General features: G+C 37.1%; 1 protein-coding gene across 3 annotated transcripts in view; it reads left to right on the top strand.

The window, feature by feature from the left end:
- The window catches only part of ATXN7L1 (ataxin 7 like 1), a 118,607-nt gene that overhangs the window by 31,703 nt on the left and 65,578 nt on the right, over positions 1–21,326 (top strand). For 2 of the 3 annotated variants that reach the window (XM_069801820.1, XM_069801821.1), the window contains exon 3: positions 10,488–10,592. The exons of the other annotated variant lie outside the window; for it this stretch is intronic. In XM_069801820.1, coding sequence (XP_069657921.1) covers positions 10,488–10,592 — 105 coding nt within the window. The remainder of the gene's footprint in view (positions 1–10,487; positions 10,593–21,326) is intronic. 3 annotated transcript variants of the gene reach the window in all.

Genomic DNA, 21,326 nt, shown 5'->3' with positions numbered 1-21,326 from the left:
TTTAGGCAGATCCAGGTCCACTGGTACCAGCCTATAACCTGCATTAATACAGGCTGTGTAATAAACCACAATACCTTGTATATAGACAACTTCCTGAAAGAATAATTATTCTCTGTTACCATAAAGTAGGTATGTTTTCCCATCTGTCAAGCAGAGCTGTCTCCTTCAAATTCTGCAGGTTTTGCTCTGAAGGACTTGAAAATCCTTTTTTCTGCTCCTTCAAATGCTGTTTGCCTTGTTGGCTGAATTGGTGCCAGTCCTGGCAGTCTTGAAAATCACCTGTGTTTGGATGGATACTAGTACAGCTGTAGAGGTTTAAAGACGATGGTCTTAATCACAGATAAAAGGGAAGAAGTCTCCTTCCCCATTAGCATCCTTAGCCAAACCCTTGGTGCCAGACTATCAAAAAGTTAAATCTGTGGCTGGAGTATTTGAATGACCCATCTTCCAGCAAAAGATTCCTTAATTGTCACTGATACTGTGTTTTCATCTTTGGCTCTAAACAGACTAATATAATTGGATTTTCAGGACTCTAATGACTTGCAGAAGTCCAGTATGCTTTTCTGAAACCCATTAATGTCTCAGGCTCCAACAAGGATGGCTCACTCCACTAATGAAGAACAGCAATACCAAGCTATTGCCCTGTGGCAATCATCAGCTGTTGTAATGCCAAAGGTGAAAGCCAAGAAGGGGTCCCATGTACCCTCTGCATAGCCTGAGTACTTCTGTAGCTTAGAAATATATGCAATACTGGGGAAAAAAAATAAAAAGACCCCATATATTTCAACCAGCATTTGATATCTCCAGATCTTCACCTTACTACTTTTGCAGGACCAGTATGTTCATGTTGTTTCCTTGCCTCTTTAGTTTATTTGGCTAGGCATCAGAAAGCTTAACCATTTTATGGCAGAAAATCAAAAGCTGAAACACTGCGTATTTCTGTGAGTTACTGTAGTTAACTTGCAGACCTGACATCTCTTCCTGTGTCAAGGTATGCTCTCCCAGCAGAGAAGCTGGCAGAGTCCACCTGCTGTAGAAGTCTCTGGGAGAGTATGTATGCGGTGCAACCCTCTAACAGTTGCTAAAGGTCAAACATCTAATTCAGGAGAGCCATACATCAATCTGAGCTGAAATTTAGTCCCATCATCCATGAAGGATACTACTTGTGCTGACAAGTCTCATTTGCAGCAAGACTTCTCTTGATAGATGTTCAAGGAAGGAAGAATTGTTCTGTAGCTATATAGTGGTTCGTGGAGACTCTCTAGTCAAGGTGCATGATGTTCACTTTGAATTATGAGGGAAATGAAGATGATTTCCAGCCATTCTTCCCTATATGCCTGCCTGTGGGAAGTTGAGAAATCAGAAGTCTAATGCAGAGACTTAAAATCCTCTTACACATTCTCTGTCCTTTGTATGCACACCTGTGTGCAGCCACGCTCACCCTCCAAGGTTTTTGATAGTGATATATGTGAGCATCTAAGAGAAATTCACTGTTTCTGCAGGGTGAGAAAGTCTCCTTATCAGGACTTCTTTGCCGTGCTCTCCATACTTAGGAGTCTGGGGAAGGTTATGCTATATGTTCTACAAATGGGATGTCACTTCCGTTTCTGGACACAGAGTGCGTAGTCTGGATCTTTATAAATAATGTATCTTTTAATGTATCCTTGCCCTCAGTAATTTAATTTTGCTGTCACTTAATAATACTGTTCCTGTCCTGAAGATTTCCAGACATATGCAAGATGAAATTTGGAGCTGGAGGTGATATCTCTAGCTAGACTCACTGTAGCTGGTAGGGAAAATAGAGAAATTTTGGGGCACACATCTCCTTAAAGCCCAGAAGCCAGATCTAACTATTTACCTGTTGGTCTAATTGAAGATACTGTCTACATTTACATGACTCTTCTAGCTTGCTTTTAAACACATGAAAGCCTATTTCTTCCTTGTATTTTGCTCACCTTGATTTTTGAGGCAAGTTATTTGATGTGTGGAAGGTTTTGGGTTTTTTTCTTTTGTTTCTGTCTTTGGACCTTAATATGCTTAACTGGTCTCTATTTTACCACATAACAGGATTTTCTTCTGGGTATTGGCTTTGTGCAGTTCTGTAATAGTACACTTTGTAAACAGTTGCTCTAGTTCCTGGAATATGTTGTTATATGTAAAATCAGAGGCAGCTCAAAATCCAGGTTCATGAGGAGCATGCTCCTTGAGATAATTTCCCTGAAGTGTAATCTAATAATTAAAGAGAAATGTAAGAACAGTTATAATTTTGTAGGCAATAGTTTGATGTTACCAGAGTTGTTACAATTGCCTCATGTTCATACGTTATGATTACACTTACCTACTTAAAACTAAATATTGTGTAATTGAATGATGTCCATTTGAATTACAAGCATGGGTTTTATTGCCTGTCACCCTGCTAAACTGTACTTTGCCTTGCCTTTTAGCCTTGTTGCACTCTCCAAATTCTTCCATGAGGACTTGCAAGAGAAGGGACGGTGCAGAGCATGGCCAAGGCAGTGAACGGTCTGTCTTTGCTCCAGCTGGTCCTTTCCAGGACCATCCCCTGTCACTCCAGCCCTGGGCTGCAGGGGCCAAATGCAAATGTTCACTAAACTTTATTAATATATTTTAGCAGCTTTAATGTTTGTATTTGCCCTGTAGTTTAAACTCTGATGATAAACTAAAAAGAAAGTGTTAACCAAAATTCTCATAACCATCCAAACAGACCTCAGTGGTTTATGACCCTCTCTTAAATGTGCACTGGTTTCTTAGTTGTATTACCTACACCCTTCACATCAGAAATGAGGAGGCTGTTTAAATGAAGGACAGGTAGGAAAGCCGGTGTGTTTAGGAACTGAAAAGGTAAAAGTTAACCTGTCTGGTTACATTGCACAATATAACTGAAAAGTTAAATGGTGAAGTGGGAGCCTGGTTTTAAAGATTAGTTCAGTAATATCAAGTGTTAGAAACATAAAGAATTACGTAAAAGGAGATGATACGCTTCTGAATGTTTTTATACAGTACAAATAAATAAATTTTTCTACTGCTATCTTTAACTGAGAAACAAGTAGCCTTATTTTTACAAAGTTTCTTTTGGAGCCAAGTGTCTTCCTTTAATATTGCACAGATACCCGTGTGACAAGATTTCAGCATGAGCTAGAGAGGCACTGCTGCTCCACAGTGGTTTTAATTGGTCTTGGTCCTGTTAGTCCTCCTGCTCTCCAGTTCTGGGCTCTGCATTTCTTTCCCCTCACTTTCGCAAGCAGTAGCATTCATCAGGTTCTGCAGTGGAGCAGCTCATGGAATTAAACTGTCAGAAAACCTTTTCCTGTTTTGTTTTGTCCTTCCTGTCGTTACTTTGCTCCTGGTTCAGAGTTGTCTTGAATTTGGCTCCTTGTGTAATCAGTTAATTGATGGTACAAGCACAAGGGAGGGGCAGGAATATGAAGCTTGGAATCAAAAAGGACCATACCAGTGCCTAACATTGATCAGTTTAAATTCTCGTGGAATTGCAGAAAATTGCAAAACAACATTTATTTTCAGTGTTGTACGGTGTTACAGAAAGAAGATTGTTACAGAAGCTATTAAATGCCTTTGCAAACACAAAAAGGTAGCTGAGCACTTAACTAGTTATTCAGTTTTGGAGGCTGTATTTTATCCGAGTTGTGTACAGAGAGTGAAATAAAGACTCCATAGGCAGATGAGCTGTCTTCTGCCTGTTCCAGGAGGTAAGGGGCTGTGTGCCTCCATATAAGCAAGACTCAAGAAGTAGGTTTTTCAAGGAGGAAAAACTTACATTAGCTACTGTCTTATCCTCTAGATATCTTAAGATGTGAAAAGCTGAGATTTCTTGGTGTCACAGGTACACAGCATACTTTCTAGACCTATGAGTTTTGGGTTTTCTCTTCCAGTATTCTTGTGATGTGTTAATCTGGTAGCCCAGGCAATTCTGGTCCTGTGTTGCAAAATTATTTTAGACTGGGATAGCAAATAGCCTACATAAATTTCATAAAAGTCTTCAGAATTGTGGAAGAAAAGCTTTGTGATTTTTTTTTCCCCATGTTTTTTTGTTTTGGTTTGTTTTTTAATATATATATAATGTCTTTTGCAAAATAGCAATGTCAGTGGTGTGTAGCTTACTTTATAATCCTTTCCAAACAGATTGTTGTTACAAAAGGTAGCAGATACTGTTAATCCACAATATTTGTTTAGATCGCTAATTCCCAATTATGAACTTTTTTGTTTTTTCTTTTGTTACGGGTCTTTGGGAATGGAAGGCACCACTTCCATCTTCAATACAGTTTCAAAATGCATAGATAATGCAGTGTAGTACAAAATCTTTCCAAGTCATTGGGGGTAGTATTTCCTGTATAAACTATAATTAATGAAAAATACCCAACATTCTTTAGCATTGCCAGCATCCTCATGATTGCTCTAACCTGGGAGGCAGCATACCATTCGAAGTTACTGGCCTGGTTTAAAGGTGTCATCACCTTGACTCTTTGCCACTCTGACTCTTGTTAAGTCTGTTTGCTGTTTTTTCCCTGCATTTTTTTTTCCTTTGCCACTGTTGTGTTTCATTTATTATTGCTGTTGTTGAAACGGTCAGTATTTCTGTTTTCTTCTCATTAATCACTTGATTTTTTTAGCATGCAGAATCTTCGGTTCTTCGTGTTAACACCCAAAGGACAGCAGTTGGGACTCAGGACAATTGTGTTTGGCCCTTTGTTAGTTCTGTCCTGAATATTTTAATTTTTACTTTTTCCTCAATTTCATGGTTACTTCAGCCATGACCTGCATTTTTCCATCAGAAGAGAAACGAGCTTGAGCAGTACTTTGTGGTTCTGACCCTGAAGTTAGCCATGATTTGAGCAGGGGCTCGGAGTAAATGACATCCAGTGATCTCTTTCAGCTTAAATTGTTCTGTGATTAATTGCAACTGTGACTCTGGCATTTTCGGGGGTAAAATGCAATTTATACTGGCTAACTAATTACTGAAGCAACTTACTGGTTTTTGTGTAAAAAAGGAAAACTAAAGGAAAACCATACTTGGGGGAGAATAAAGCTGATGTTAAATGGAAAGTGTGACATTTATTTCTAAAATAAGACTATCCTGTCTATGCAAGCATGTTTAACTGCTGTCCGAGTAATACCCTGAAGATGTCTTTTTTTGTTTTAGTTTCAAGTTTCAATTCACCAAATTACTTAGTTTTTTAAGTAATCTCAAATGTGAAAGTAATCTAATACACTGAAAGATTTTGTGCATTCCTCCATTTTTGAATGATGGATGGATTTGTCACTTCTGTGGAACAAGAGGGAAATACTGAGCACATTTCTAGACACAGAATTTAAAAATCTGTATTTCCAGGAGGTGCAGAAACCATATGGATTTGGTTTTGTCTATTGCCATTTTTGCCATTGCCTTTTTTTTTTTTTTTGCTTTTCTTTGTTAGTTTTAAACCAGTGTGTCTTGAATAGTCTTTCTCTCTCCCCTCCTCCCCGTCCTTCTCTCTCTTTACACATAAACTAGTATTTTTCAAAGCAGACTTTGTGTGTATATTTAGGAGAGCAACAGATATATAAGAGAATGTTTAAAGTGTGTATAATTTATAGCAAAAGATCGTTGTTAAAAATTTAATTTCCTACGCAATATTGTGAGGTCTTACTGTTTGACAGCCTCAGTTCTGCAGTGGAAGAATGTTTTAGATTATTTCTAGCTTCTGTTTTATTATACAGTTGTGTGTAGATGATTATGAATTGTATAATAATAGAGAAGGAACTTCACGTAAGTTATCTGACTGTTGCTAAAAATAATTCCTTTGTGTGTGTTATTGGACAAGATAAAAAGTCGTATCTGACACCTGCATTTTTGTGTTTGTGCCACAATTTGCAGAAGCAACATTTTCTTTTGCTTCTATGGTATTTGTGTTTTTAATGCACATTTTACCAAGCTGATGTTTTACAAAACTATGTCATATGGCTACAGCTGTCTTTTTATTTGCAAATGTTAGTAATATAAAAACTATAAGCAGACGTTATATTTCTTTTCCAAGTGCCATAGCAAAGTATACACAAAGTAACATTTGGTTTAAGATTGTAATCTAGGAAAGTCATTATTTCCTACAGTCAGCATTCACTGTCTCTGATTTCCACCTATCTTGCGTATTTTTCACATGATATGGGACACTCTCGCATCCTGTTAGTCGAACAGCTCATTTTCAAGCAAGGCTTTTGTTGCTGTACAGTATCAACAGACATGGCTGGCCAAAAGATTTCATTTTGAGGGGACGACGATTCAGTACTGCAAGGAGTGGGGTATGTATAGATAGCACTTCCGCAAAGCATGTGGGTACTAGAAAATAAGTTATCTGTTCTTTCTTGCCATCAAGAGTCTACTGAAAGAATCTTCCAGTAAAATGAGGTAACTGTGATGTGGACTGTGGACTGCTTTTACTTACCAGATGGGCTGGGCAGCTCTTTCTGTCTCAGACTTGTAGCTATCTGTATTTGCACATAGAGAGCAAGCAGATCACAGGCTTTGGTAGAGATCACCATGCTGGTCTGGGGTGAGTCATGCAGACCTTGGTCACTTTGTTTCCCTTTTAGGGGGGACCCAAGTTTTGGTAGAAAATAAATACTCTTTGCAGTTGCTCTTCTGTCCCTCCCTGTTCTTTTTGTACTCTGATAATTATTTCAGTGCTATTTGATAGTTGCTCACCTTGTTCACTGATTATCTGCTGTCTTCTTCAGTAGTCTTACCTTTTTCCATGAAGAAGTCTTTCCTGAGCTAACTTTGGAGAGAACTGTTTTCTTCTCCAAAATTAACCATTCCTGAAAAGCTTATCACCATTGCTGCCGACTACGCAGGCAGGGAGGTGTGAGTGTTGCCTTTAGAAGATAAATTTTTGTTTGGAGAGGCCATTGCCTTTCCTGCTGCACATACAGGGCCGAGATTGTCAAAGGGCTGTAATCTGATCTAAGAATGATAGCAGTGTCCAGAATAACCCTTCAGTCCTGGTCACTTTGAGTAGGACGTGGTAGCATTGAACTATTCTTACTAAAAACAAGAAAACATGTATAAAAAGATATGTAGTTGTTTATATTTTCTGCTTTTTTTCTCATTTCAAACTTTCCTTGCTTTCTTCATTGTAAATTCTCTGATCTGGAGTGCATTTGTAATATTATTACACCTAGTAAGATGTGTCCCCAGTTGGAATTACTAGTGAGACAGTATTAATGCTTCATACAGTTTTAATTAAAAATTTATATATACTGTGTGTGTGCTTACAAATCATGAGTTTAATCGTGAAAATGTGATTTGTACCAATCTTGTTAATATCGATGAACTAATAGAGTTAGTTGAACCTGTTTGGACTTGATGAATTTTCCGCTTTTACAAACTCCTGCATAGTGAGGTTTTTAAGGAATTCAGTCTGATAGTGTTTAATTTAAGTTTTTTAGCTATTCTGTTTCAGTAACAACAATTTATTTGTGTAGTGTGATTCTTATTTCTGATTTCCAACCTGTGGTCTTGTGTTCTTGAGATTCTTGGATTAATTTAAGTGGACTTTTGATAGGTAGCTAATAACTTCAATTTATATCAGAAGACTCACATTTATGCTAGGCGCTTGCACCTCCACTGGGCTGGCTATTTCTAGGCATCTGCAAAATGAAAAAATTTCCAAAGCACTGCTTCAGGATGTCACTTACTCTGCGTCTGTGCATTGTTTGGATGCTGTGTTTCTCGCGGCAGCATTTTGGTGCATTCTCCTATATGTTTGTGCAGTTTCTTTGCATATCAACTTCTGCCGCCTCTGTGTCATCAAAATTCGAATGGTGCTCTTTACCTGTTAGGTGCAGTGCTGTTGGCAAGGGTTGTACAGCGAGCTTGCAGGTACCAGAACTTTTCCTTCACTGCTCTGTCTCCTTGACAGTGCCTGGTGAAAACGTAGATGATTTTGTGATCTGTGAACTAACCTGATTTCCTATTCCATCTATGTCCTTGCATAGGTTTCTCCAGTATTAATACCTTATGTGTTTTTATAAGTTACTCCCTGCAGCCAGACTTCATAAAAACTCAGACTCAGACCCAGCCAAACTTCATACACCTGAGAGCTGGGCATATTTTAAAGGCTAGTATACAAAGCTGTGAAGGTTAAATGGACTTAAGGAATTCAAAATGGAAAAAAGTTGTAACTTTTTGTTAAGTAAGTATTTGTAAAGGGCAAAGTCTGCATGTTTTCGTAAGAAGATTGTCACCGGACCATTCAAACAACAGAAAAAAATGTTTGAAGTTGTTGAGATGTCTTAACCATTTTTTAGATATTTCATAACTAATTAAATGCATGTTTTCAAGCTGAGACTTTGTGTCAAATTATACCTGGAAGAAATACTCCTTTCTGTGGAGTTTACAGTGCTATTAGTGGAAATCTGTAGGTTCTGATCAAAAATATCCTTGGCTAAGAATTGCCAATGTAAACTGATTTTTAAGATCACTGACTTACCACACTAAAACAAGAAATAAAATAAGCAGGCCAGACGTAGTGCCTGCTTAGGGGTTTGTTTGTTTGTCTTACTGGTAAGGAGGATTTGATTTAATCTAACTGCAGTTTTGGCTTCATCATTACTAACACTAACTATACCAAGAAATTACCAAAGGAGTTTATACCTCACCACTGCTGTTCTTTTAAATTCAAGTTGAATGTGTTGATTGCATTCATCTGGCTGTAATACATTTAAAGGCTTTGTTAGTCCAAGACTAGCCCTGCAAAGGGGTCATGATAGGTTAACCTTTCAACTGGATTTCATAGCCTGGTACAGGCAGTGACATAGAGAGAGGCTTTTGGTTTTCAGAGGATAAAGGAACAAGGCGCGTTGTATCAGACTGTCAAATACCTGCAGGTCGGTGGTGCTGGTTTGTGCCCAAGGATGCTTGAATGAGCCTGTTTGTACTGATGTACTTGTAAGTAGCCTGAATTACTGTGAGAGGGGTGCCCTGTTCCTCTGTGAGGTTTTCGGGGACTGAAGACACTTTGCAGTTCATCATGCCAAGTACTGCCACTATAAGCAGTGATGGTACTTACACAGCAGTACAGGCCAGTGCAGAATTACTTATAAAAGTAGTTCTAGGGCCAAAATATTTGCTTTGGTTAAGAACTAATGAAATAAGGTACCAGCTTGAGTCACTTTTTGAAAGAAATCACTATTTTTAAAGAAAAATACGACTTATTGGAGAAGTAGGATTTAGTTGTTGATGTTTATCAAGCATAGCTGCTGTTGTGCATGTTTGTCTTTGCTGAGGGTCTTCTCATTTTTCCTCCTGTTTAAAAGGTGCCAGGTTGATACTTCAGTCTGAGTCAGAAGCCACATTTGCAAGGTCTGTAATAGATTTTGGATGCTGCTGAGTAACACTGGAATGCGATTTTACGACATCTTTAAATAAAGATGTCACTGCCCTGTTCTGAGAGGTAGCGTGATCTGTGCGGCCGATACTCAGCACGGAGTTACTAGTGCAGCAACACCTTCGTTAACAACACTGGGCGTGGTGACATGATCACACCAAAGTGCCTAAAAGTGACTGGAGTTTCTGCCCTCTAAGCTGAGCTGCGGTAGATGAGTATGTGTGCTTGTTCTTGTTATAGCAATGCAGAATGAAGTAAGTTACCTCGCTTGTAATGTTAGAGCTCTGAGGCCTTCAGTAGTAATTTAAGCCCATTTTACTCTGTGTTTGTAATGGCTTAAGAATGTGTGTGTAGCATTATGTGTTTCAGCTGAGAGGGACGAGTGCCTGTCATCATCTGACTGTACCCACCTTTTGATTTCGTGAAATTCCTCATGCCGTCACTGAGAAATACCTTATTAGCCAACTTTGTCTCTTCCCAGAGTTTTTTGTTGGGAAAACAAAGAGCAGGGCATTTGAACTAGGAGGGACATTAACACAGAATCAGAAATTTAATGTCATGACATCTGGTTCAAAACAGGGGTGACATTCCTGGCTGTATTTTAAGCTGTAGGATCCTTGACCTTGGTTACTATAACTAGCTTTTAAGCAGGAGACTTTCTCTAGCAATCTGTAGTCAAGCTTGGAATATTGTAACAAGGAGCATAACCTGTGTACCATGTTTTCTAAATGGATCTTTAGGCAGACATTTTAAAAGACGTATTCTTTTACTGTTTCAACAGTTGACCAGTACAGAAATGCTTATTCCCCTTCTTGGCAGTGAGTGTTAAGACAAAGGTGTTGCTGCCTGTGTTCTGACTCAGACTGAGGGATGAGACTGCAGCATTAGTATAGGACCTTGAAACGCAGAAGAGGAAAAAGATGTATCTCTTTAGCATAGTAACTAGCTCTTATGGAGCAGTATATAAATTTGCTTTGTATAACTTAATATAACAGTAGTGGCCCTAGAGTATTTTCAATTTTTTTTCTTAATATATATTTAAAGCATAATTTCTAATTCTTGTATATATTTTTAACTTTCCCACAGATATGCACTTATTTGGCCATTATCCAGCTCATGATGATTTCTATCTTGTAGTGTGCAATATCTGCAATCAGGTAGTCAAGCCACAGGTTTTCCAGTCACACTGCGGTAAGTGAATGTTTTCTTTCCTGAATTACAGTGCCAAACTGGCGTATGGTTCTCTTAAGAATCATTGCATATGGTCATGAAAGAGGCATTGCAGATACATTTTTCTGGTTATCTTGTGTTCTTTCCACAGAAAATACCAGCAATGCCTTCCAATAAGCCTATTTCCTGTACAGGAAGTTAAATTAGTTGTTCTAGAAGCTGGGCTTTTCAAGTTGAACTTGTTATACTAAATTGACCTATTACAACAAATAAATCCTGTTAGTTAGATACTGGCTAGGCTAAAATTATTATGATATAACATTGGGTTGTCTTATCAAAGCTGCAAAGTGAGGGCTGTGATACTGATCTAAGTTGGATGTTATGGATTGTTTTCTGATGGGATTTATGCATAGGTATATATAGGGTTTATTTTTATATTTATCATAGGGTTTAATTTTTTACATAATTGGCATGTCGAGTCACATTTTTAAGATTTTCTTGAAAAAAGTTCATTTGAGAAGCTGCAGAAATGTGCAGATATTTATTTCTCAATTAGTATGACAACAGCAAGGTAACAATTTTTATGTTGATTATTTGTAAGCAGAACTACTTTAGTTAGAAATTTTTGCTATTGATTAACAAACTACTTTCAAATATTCCTGAAAAACTTCACCACAAGGTCTGGTTTATCAGTTATCTAGTGGTTCATTTGTTATTTGTCTAGTGGTTTGTTTCTGTGGTGGTTTTTGGTTTGGGTTTTTTGGGGGGGGGAGGTGTTGGTTTGGGGTTTTTTTTTTAAAGGATTGCAAAATGTGACTGGAATGGCTAGCTTTGCATGAGGTTTAATCAAATTCAGTTTAATCACATTAATTTGAAGGTGATTGCATAATAATGAAAGGCAGCTAGTACTGAGGATGGAATCAATTAAAAACATTTAGAAAAAAAACCTAGCAAGATTTTCCTTGCCTGCGTACAACAAATAAACTTCACAAATCCTGTGCCCCTTTCAGTCTTCTTGACAGCAAAGCAACTCAGTAAGGGGAAAATGTCAGTGGGATGAAGAGAAAATAAAAATGTTTATTTACTTTTAAAGAGATATTACCAAAATATTATCTTGGGTTTGTGTGGGTGGACTGTTAATGACCAACCAGGAGCAACTGCATTCATGTTGAAAGGCAGTTGTATGACTCGCCACTACCTTTGGCCTAGACTGAAATAATTGTGAAAAAATGGTAATAGTGAAATACAGCATTTATATCCAGCCAGTAAGGAAAGATCTGAAAGTATTAGTATAGTGAGAAAAGGACTTACTAATTTAATGGTGGGGGCAGGTGTTAATTTCAGTGTTTCAACAAGCCATCCTGCTATTTTTTTAAAAAATTGTTTCTTGCCCTTAGTTGTATGTGGTTTCTTCCTGCCCAGCTTCAGGTATCTTATGATTCTCTCAGTGACAGAAAAGCTTCTCTGCATATGGTCACGGGTACCATAAACATTGAACTGGTGTATTAATAAAAGATCTGCTACAGAACAGAAGAACCTGTGTAACACCTTGCTGTAGCCTTCTGTGGTTGTGTTATTTCCTGAATATGGTTTGGGGAGCTGTATGAAAGTTGGTCCTGTTTTCATGTAGGAAGCATATAGAATGATGTTTCTTCTAGATGAGAGTGAAGTAATCCATGTTAGGAGGAACTTGTTGAGCTCTTTGAAAGTAACAAGTTACCATCAGTGTTAGCATGTTGCCTGTAAACTGCAAAGATCCTGTGAGTCACTGCCCTTTTTTCTTTTTCTCCCTTCTCCATTACTCCATTATTTATACAATTTCTTTACTTCATCTTCATTAAAGCAATCCTGTTACACTGAACAATTGAGTGTTAAATTCTGAATTGCCTGATTTAAGAGCCTAAGGTCAATAAAGACTTAAAAAAAAAAAAGTAGACTGTATTAAAAGAAATGGAGAATACTGAAAATAATTGACCAAAGGTGTTACCTCTTGAAGATTGTACTTAGTCTAGTCAGACTTTTTTCAGGAAAGGTGTGCTGGAATATTGCTGAAAGGCCTGTGGAAGAGCTTTAATTGTATAGACAAAATCTTTTGTTTTAAAGAAGAAACAGTAAAGGTGATATACTAAAATCATATAAAAGAAGTTTTAGAAGAGAGAAGGTTTCTTGGAGGTCTTGAGAATTATTGTAAAACAACTAATAATTTATTTTTAAAAAATTAATCTGTTAAAAGTACTACATGTTGTATAAGTGACATGCATCTACTAAAGTATAGTTGTTTTCGTAACAAATGAGTAAGATCTAAAGAAGAGCTACACATGGATCTTATTAATTGATCTGTAGTTGCATTGTCTGATGAGAAAATGATAAAAATCCTGCATTAGAAAACAGATCAACCATAAGCTGCTTGTGGCTGAATAATCTCTCACTGGTTATGTTATGATATCAGTAGTACATTGGGAAAGGTCTGGAGAAGGCTTAATTTGAGACATTGATTCTGGCTGCACTAGGCTTTTCTGTGAAGCAGGAATATTTAATTTTCAGTTTTATTTAGAGTTTTATCACCGGTTGGACACAATCAATTTGGTGGATCAGATTTTGTTTAATTAGTTAGGCCATGCAGCACTATACCTGTGTATTCAGTGATGCTGAACGCACCTGCCAGTAGACTTTGAGGTATTTTAGACTATCATATTTACCATAAAATGCATTAATTTACATGTCTTGAATTGCAGCTTTAAAGTTGCAACAAAGAAAATGGAATGAGAAAGCATTAGAAGCCACTACTGGTTTTTTGGCTCTTGAAGGCTGCGTCATGGGGAGTCTTTATTGCTACTGACAAGGACTTGTAGAGATCTATACCAGAATTTCCCAACAAGTGTGATTTGTTACTAATATCCTGGTAAGATCCAGTCCATATTCTCTCAGTAAGGATTTAGGTCTGTGCCAGACACGTGCTTTGTGTTTCTAGGTTCCCTGCATTGTAACTTGAAGGTCTTGGCTTTGGAGCAGCACTGGAATGCTTAGTTTAGCCAACACTTTTGTAACGCTTCTCTTGAGCCCTTGCTGGCATAGCCTTTCTCCAGAGCGTAAAGAGACCCACTGTTTCTTTAATTTCAGACATGTGGCAGCCATCCTTGATGCCTCTGGGAAGTTGTGAAGATTATAGAGGCAGATGTTGTTATTTAACTTTTAAGGGTTCAATTCCTGGAATATCAAGCAGAAAAAGAGAAAAATCTGCTTGTGTTTCAGGCTTTTTTAATGGGAGGCAGTGCATCATACAACCTTCGACCGGTAGAAATCAGGAAGGTAAAAGAAGAGATCTGGCTAATTAGAGGACTAGCTTGCTGGACTTGAGGCTTAGTAATAAACACAGCGTAAAGCTCAATGTTGTGAAGTAGTAGATCTGTTCTAGCCTCTAAGTCAGAGAAATACTGAATTATTTTTAAGAGCAGTTTCACGTCCTTGTATCTGTGGGTTAAACATTTATATCCATTTGTAAGGATTAAACCATTCGTGAGCCCAACTGAAAGAGAGACTTTCTGTTATAGGATGTTGAATAAACCATATAAATCAAAGAATTTCTTGAGGTCATTCAGTATTATTGTGCACTTAGAAAATAGTATATCATAATGTCATCAGCAATAGGGTTGTTTGCTTCTGAAGCCAGTTCTTTTGAGTAACTTGTTGCAGTGGTACAATATCTTAGATTTATTTTTTTTTTAATGTGTGAACAAGTAGTTGTATTTATTTCTCCATAAAGTAGTTTGAAATAAGAAGTCAGTCTAGTTATGCAGCTTGTAGCATTTCTAAGTGTACTTGGCATGTGAGGAATTTTAGTTTTGAGACTTTGTTCTCAAATGCCAACCTCAATGAAGATACAGAGCACTTCTTGGGACACCAAAAATGTAGTGTTTTAGTATCTCTGAAGTACCATAATGTTCTTGCTGTTTGCTTTGGGTTTTTTCTCCCAACTTTTTTTTTCCCCAGGAAATTTTTTAGGGTGGCAGCCTGTGCTGAGCACTGTCCATATGACTTCCATGAACTCTAGTTCTGTGACAGTCTTTCTATTACTTGTTAAGATGGGACCCATACCATTTCCCAGGAGATGTTTCTGTTTTCCTTTGGCCCCAGAGAGAGTAAAGATTCATATTCTTATACTGCATTGTCCTTTACTAGACTAAAGAGCGTCAGATACAGTTCTGGTTATATTTTTTAAAATGTTCCATACAATAGTAGGCTTGTTAACTTTGGTCTTTTCCTGTTGAAAGGAAAATCTCTCATAAACGGTAGCTCTAGCACAGTGAAGAACAAGCAGTGTACATATAGAGAGCTTGTCAAAACATCTTGACTTTTTCTTTTAATGTGAGGAAATAAATTAATGACAGGGAAGTGTTAAAAGTAAAGTACGGGGAAGAGGTGAATTAGCCAAGTTAAATAATGCAGCCTGATTGAACAATAACTGTAGTATAACCATCAAAGAAAGTTTCCAAACATATTCTGGAACAGTTTCCAAAACTGTAGAGGGTATCTTAATGAACTGAAGAGTTAAGATCCCCATTTGATGAAGTCGTAGCATACAGAGAACAATTTTGCTTCGTCAAGGAGAAATGACCATGAAGATCTCTTCTTTTGCTAATTGGACGCTTATTGCTATCTATCCTGCCTGTCTCTAATGTTATTCTAACAGGCTTCTAATTAAGAAGTAGAAATTCTTATTCCTTAAAAAAGAAGAAACCTACCTTTGATTTTCATTACTTCTGAGTTATAAATCCTTGGGTTGACATCCTCATGTCCTTATGAAAGTTGGAAAATTATATTTCCTTTTTATCCTTCTTTTTAGCTGTATAAGCATCATTTAAAAGAAAAACAAACTAGAAAGTGACGGAGCACTGAAGAATACAAATAAATTATTTTCCCTTCCATATCATAATTATTTTCCTAAGAGAGATTATATATTTTTAATTACTCAGACTAGCTATTTTACATTGTAATAGTTGCATGTTACAATTTAATGAACCACGATTAAAGACAAGAAGGCTGAGTTTACAGTATGAATAAGAATGATTTGCTTTCTTCACACTAGCTGTAACGTTACTAGCTGGCATCTTTTTTGCATAAGGATTTTGATAACAACTATCACTGTCACATTTGATGGATTATTCTCAGTTTTTGTATTATTTTCAATTATTCAATGCCTTGGTTTTTTTCTTAAATACAGCTGTTTGGGGTTTTGTGATTGTTGATATTTTATCCATTGCAGTTGACCTTTTATCAGGGGAGTGCTCTTGTACCCTTCAAGGACAATGATATTTTGAGTGATTCTCCTGTCACTGCGATTTTTTTTTTTTTTTTTCCACAACCTTGTCAAAACTTGTTATATGATATCATTATTGATTGAATAACTTTCTGGTTGTCACATGGTTAGGTTTCACTGCATAAAAGAATTAAAATAATGAAAATTACTCTCATCCCTCCTGCTTTTTGTTAAATATGGAAACAGCAGCAGCTAGACTGACAAGAATCCCACTTTTCTTTTTCTTTTGATGGAGGTGGGGCGAGAAGGAATTGAATGTTTTGTGTGTACCTTATTTGTACGTTTTTACTTGTGCAATTGCCTAGGATACACTGATTTGTCTATAACTTTCATTTCCATTACTTTAAATTGGAAGCCTCTATTAGCTGAAAGCATATGAAAAATTCCCTTTAGTTTTACAGTCTTTCTGTCAGAAATCTTGTTCTGGAGACCAAAGTACAGCCAGGGGCATAAACCTCTGTCTACTGTCTGCGATGAAAATCTAAGCTGTAGTTCCTGCAATGGTACATGCAGGTTATGTGGGTCTGTCATGTCCGTGTCATTGCAAGTTCTCCAAGCCCAGCGTAATAGCATTCACTGTGAAACTGTGCTCACAAGCCATCTTTTGCGCCATTCCCGTAGAACTTAAATAGTACATTGCTGGATGGACAATCCAGGTAGAGCAAATATTATGCTTGAAGAGGCAAAACTAAAACAGTGCTCCTTTGAATTCATCTTTTCCCCTACGTATTCTTGGAGTGCCATATTTTTAGACTGTCAGCAATTCTTGAGACTCTGAATAGGTACAGAGACACAAAATCTGTCTCTGTTTACTCCTTGGAGAGAACAGCTCTATATCCTAACTGCTGATAGACTCTGGCCAGATTCAGAAAAGCACTTAGATGCATAATAGATAATCAATGGACATTTTAATACTTGATTCAAAGGAAGCAATAAATAAAAATCCTTCTTAGCTGCTTATATGCATGAGAGCATTGGTCACCTCAGTATTGGCTACTGTGCTTATCCAGGACTGAAAACAGCTTGGTTTTTTCATATGTGTCCTGGAGAGAGCTCAATGAAAGATACATTGACAAGGCTATGTTCATTCAAGAAAACAAAACAAAACAAATCCTACCTTCTCTGTAATTACTTCCCCAGGAAGCAAGAGATTTGGCTTTAGTAGCCTTACCACTTAGGAGCTATTCTGTCATCTTCCACCTCCTAGGAGAGGAAAATATCCTAACCAGCAGGCACACCATAACGCAGGCTAAAACAAAACTAGCACATGGTTTTTGCATTGGAGATGTATCAGACAAAGTAAACCTGAATGTAGAGAGTAACACCCAGATCCAAGGGACGGACTGTGACAGGGGCTGAAAAATGTGCATCTGATGCTCAGAGCAACAGCAAATGTAATGTGTCTTCACCTTGCAAGTTGCTGAGATCTGCTCGAAGCTCGAAGGAATTTGTTGTGTTTTCTTTTCTTAGTCTAGCATGTGAATTAAAAGTGGAGCTGTGTTCAGACCTGCTGACCTGCTTGCTTAGAAACAAGTAGCACAATATTTGATAGAGTTGGCTTTTTTTGTATTTTCTACTATCATCCCACTGCTTAAACTGCTTTCTTCTTTGTTGTTACTAATTCACCATCAGTAACAGGGTCTAAAACAGAGAAATTCAGATATAGAAATAGATATGATATAGAGAGATTTACAAGGTCAATGAGTAGTGTAAGTAGGAAGCTGACAACTTCCCATAGATAACTTCTGCACTTCAAAAATTTGACCTAGGTTGATGTGTCAATAATTGAAAATTTCTTCATTCAAAAGATTCTTTGAATGAGAAAGCAGGAACATTTTGGCAGCGTTGAATCTCAAAGGATTGTGCATTGTGGAGCAGTTAGTATTCAACAGAAGAAAATGTTCAGCAGTGAACAGAATGCTACACATGTATGCAGTTGCTATTAAGGACAGTAGCCTTGCCCCCCCCCCCCCCCCCCCCCTTCCCTATTTCTGGATGTGTGTATGAAATTGAAAAATCTGGGAGTAAAACTTGGTTGTCTTTTCCCTAATTTTTTCTATTAAGCTGTGCCTTCACAGTGCCTTGACTGTGCTGTAATTTTACAATGCTCATCTTAAATTGACATAGGAAGTAGATTGAAAGAGTAATAATGACACTGGGCTTTTCAGTGCAATGGAAGTATATTGTTCTAGTTCACACATAATTCCTATCATTATAAATTAGCTTATTTCTTTTGCATAGTGTATTCATTGATAGTATTTGATTAGTGAACCCTTTTGTATTTTTTTTTACTTCATATAAATTGTGGTAAACTATGCAGTACTTACTTGAACTGGGTGGTGTTGTCATGGCATTGATGGGAGATACATATCACTTGTAATTTCTTTCAGTCAAGATTTTAATAGAGATGTAGTTTTAAATAGTAACCAATAAGGATTTCTTTTAAGGAGTGTCCATTAATAGAACTCAGCTGTTGAAGGTTGACTGTAGCATTAGGCTTAAGTTTAATCTCCTACATACTATAATTTACAGGGCTGCGTTTAGTGCATCATTCTTCCAGCTGCTTTACTGGTGGAGGGATGGGGGTTGTCATAGTGGAGGAGGGGGGAAAGGTATAGTGAAAATTTTCTACCATAACCTGTAAAAATCTGGCAAAATTAAAAATAGGAGTATTTGGCTTGAAGTTTTCCATAGCCTGTCTTACTTGGTCTGAATAAGGTGGATGTCTTCCATCTTAGAGAAGGAATGTTTTTAAAAGTAATATTTTAGAAAGAGTTCATGGTCCTGTTCCTAGATAAAGTCCAAAACAGAATTAAGAGCTTTTTGAATTCACTGTTTGGAAGTGTTTTGGTGAGTAAAAGATAAGCAAGAACAAATGCTTTTTTTTTTTTTTTTTTTAATCATACTGTGATGCAGTGTAAAGAAAGGAAATTTGAAGTGGAATCTGAATTTGCCAAAGGCCCAAACAAGAAGTCATTGTTTCTTCACTGTATTCAAAAGTATAGAAGTGCTAAGATCAAGTCTCTTCTCTGTGTTATCTCTTTGTCTATGCTGCATGTGATCAGACAGGGAAGATGTGGTAGGGTTTTTGAGGGTGGGGGGTGGGGTTTTTTGGTAGTACAGTGTTTCACTCTGCATGTGTTATAGAAGGTAATTAACATTTGGATTAGTCACTACCAAATATTATAAGTTCCATTTCAAGTCTGTAGAAGTCCTGTCTGCATGTAGCCCTGACCATTGACTGTGACTTTTAGCAGTTGTCTAAATGTTTTGGGTTAAGTTAATTTTCTAACTGTTGCAATTTCTACTATGTTATCGTTTAGCAATTTCTTGCAAAGCATGTTAAAAGTTTAGGAACTTCTTACTCTCCTTCTACTAAAATTTTTACTATAAGCTGGCTCATAAAGTTGATTCTTGTCCGTTGACTATTGGCTTTTCCCAAAGCAGCAATTTTTGGGTAGTGTCTTCTCTAGCAGCTGAACATCTCCTGTGCCATGAGTTGTGGTTGCTGAGTCTGCACGTGAGGTAGCAGGTGGGGCTGGAGGTGCAACTCATCTTGTGCGTTCAGAGCTCCCTTCAGAGCTGGAGAACCGAGCCTGGGAGGAGGTTGGATGATCCCAGAATATAGCTCTGGCCCTCACAGCTGCCAGGATTAGACTACCTTGTTATGTACAATGGTGAGTAGAAAGAAAACTGTAATGGCAGTGTGTTACTTTCCAGAAGTACTGCTTCCGATAGTCTGAAATACTGCTTTCCAATGATGTTTCTGTTGCCTTTTCTAACATCTACAGGCCACTTGGGGTGCAGTGGAGAAGGCGAAAGTCCCTTGACATGCAGGAGGATGATAGGATAGTCATATGTCCTTTTTCATAGAGGCGCAATGGAGAGCAATTGAAATAAATACCGAGCTGTAGTTCAAGACCTTTATGTTTTTTTCAGGCTGGAAGTAGTTACGTTAAATGTCTTTCATGAGGAAATAATTTTTTAATTTGGTGTTTAAAAAAGCCCTTATTTTTTAGTAGAGTGAAATCTCAGTTGTGATAAACTAGCTAGTACAAGGCTTGCAAGTCTACTTTAGATACTTCTCCCACAATTTTCAGTAGTAATATTGATCCTAGATTATGTATACCTTCTTAATTTTAAAAATATTTCTTCTTCTTCATTTTAATATTATTTTTTTCCTCTAATATCTGAGCATGTTTGTCACAGCTCCGTGTTTAAAATCTAGTGAGTTCTGTTTATTTCATTGTAATAGTAGTACACAACCTCTTGGTACTGACTAGTGCCAAATCTATTCAAAACATTTTATTTGCATACATGAAATACTGTACTTAAAATTCTCATCATTACAAATACAGCTGAAGCGCCGTGTGTTTCCCATTTCACAGTCCTGTAGTGATTAATATAATTATCTTAATAGCTTATTGCTATTCTATTTAACTGGTAATATTAATGTAATAATTGTCATATTAAAATCTAAAATACTGAATTAAGCCTTGTTCTAAAATACATTTTATTATTACAGGTAGCTTAGACACACTGTAGGCTTCTGTTTTCAAAATAAAATGTTTTGCATTCATCTAGATAGATTAATGAAATTATATTCTACAAGATGTAATGAAAGAACTGTTTAAAATGTATTAGGCAAATGATGACAGGCAACTCATTCACCTCACTATGTGTATATTTTGATTTTGATTCAATTTCAAATACTTGATTTAGCTTCCTGCACCAAAACCTACCTATTGTTAAGATGCCTAAATAAAATTTAGGAAACTTGCCTCATTAGCTATTTATGTTTGTGAGACTAGTGATGCTGGTAACCAGGAACATTTTCTTTCACTAGTGTTCTGGGAAATAACAGATTCCCCCCCCACCCCCATTTTTGGATAGGCTTCTTGTTTCTGCAAAATAATCTTTTATCATGCCTAGCATCTGCTCTGCAACTAGTGAAGTATAAGTAATACCATACTGACATAAAATATCAAACATTGCATATGAGCAATGTGTTTAAGGCAAGCATTAATGTATCATTATTTGATACACCTGCTTTCAGTTTATTTCCTGTGTTGTATAAGGTACTCTTTTCATGAGTATATCATCGATGTTGTGCTTTACTAATTGTGTAACTAAATTTATTTACTTTTTTTTTAATCTGATTTTAGGTTTGAGATTGGTGATTGAAAAATTGTTTCTTTTTTTTAATTCACTTTGTTAGGAGAAGGATTGGCAGGAAAGAGTCTCATTTTTGGTGCTGCTTTTACCTCAAAATATTGAAGCAGGAAAACACCTGTGCAAGCTGAAACATGGACCAGTAATTGGCCAACAATACTGAAAAGGTCTACATTGATTATAGGTGTTTCAGATTGCTTTAGTGTCTGTTTGTTGGTGATCAGATTGCATGAACTGTGGAGACTAGTGCATCGTCATATGTACTT

This window comes from Haliaeetus albicilla, chromosome 14 (assembly GCF_947461875.1).
Source record: "Haliaeetus albicilla chromosome 14, bHalAlb1.1, whole genome shotgun sequence".
Lineage (NCBI taxonomy): Eukaryota > Metazoa > Chordata > Aves > Accipitriformes > Accipitridae > Haliaeetus > Haliaeetus albicilla.
This window is presented reverse-complemented; position numbering and strand designations above follow the sequence as displayed.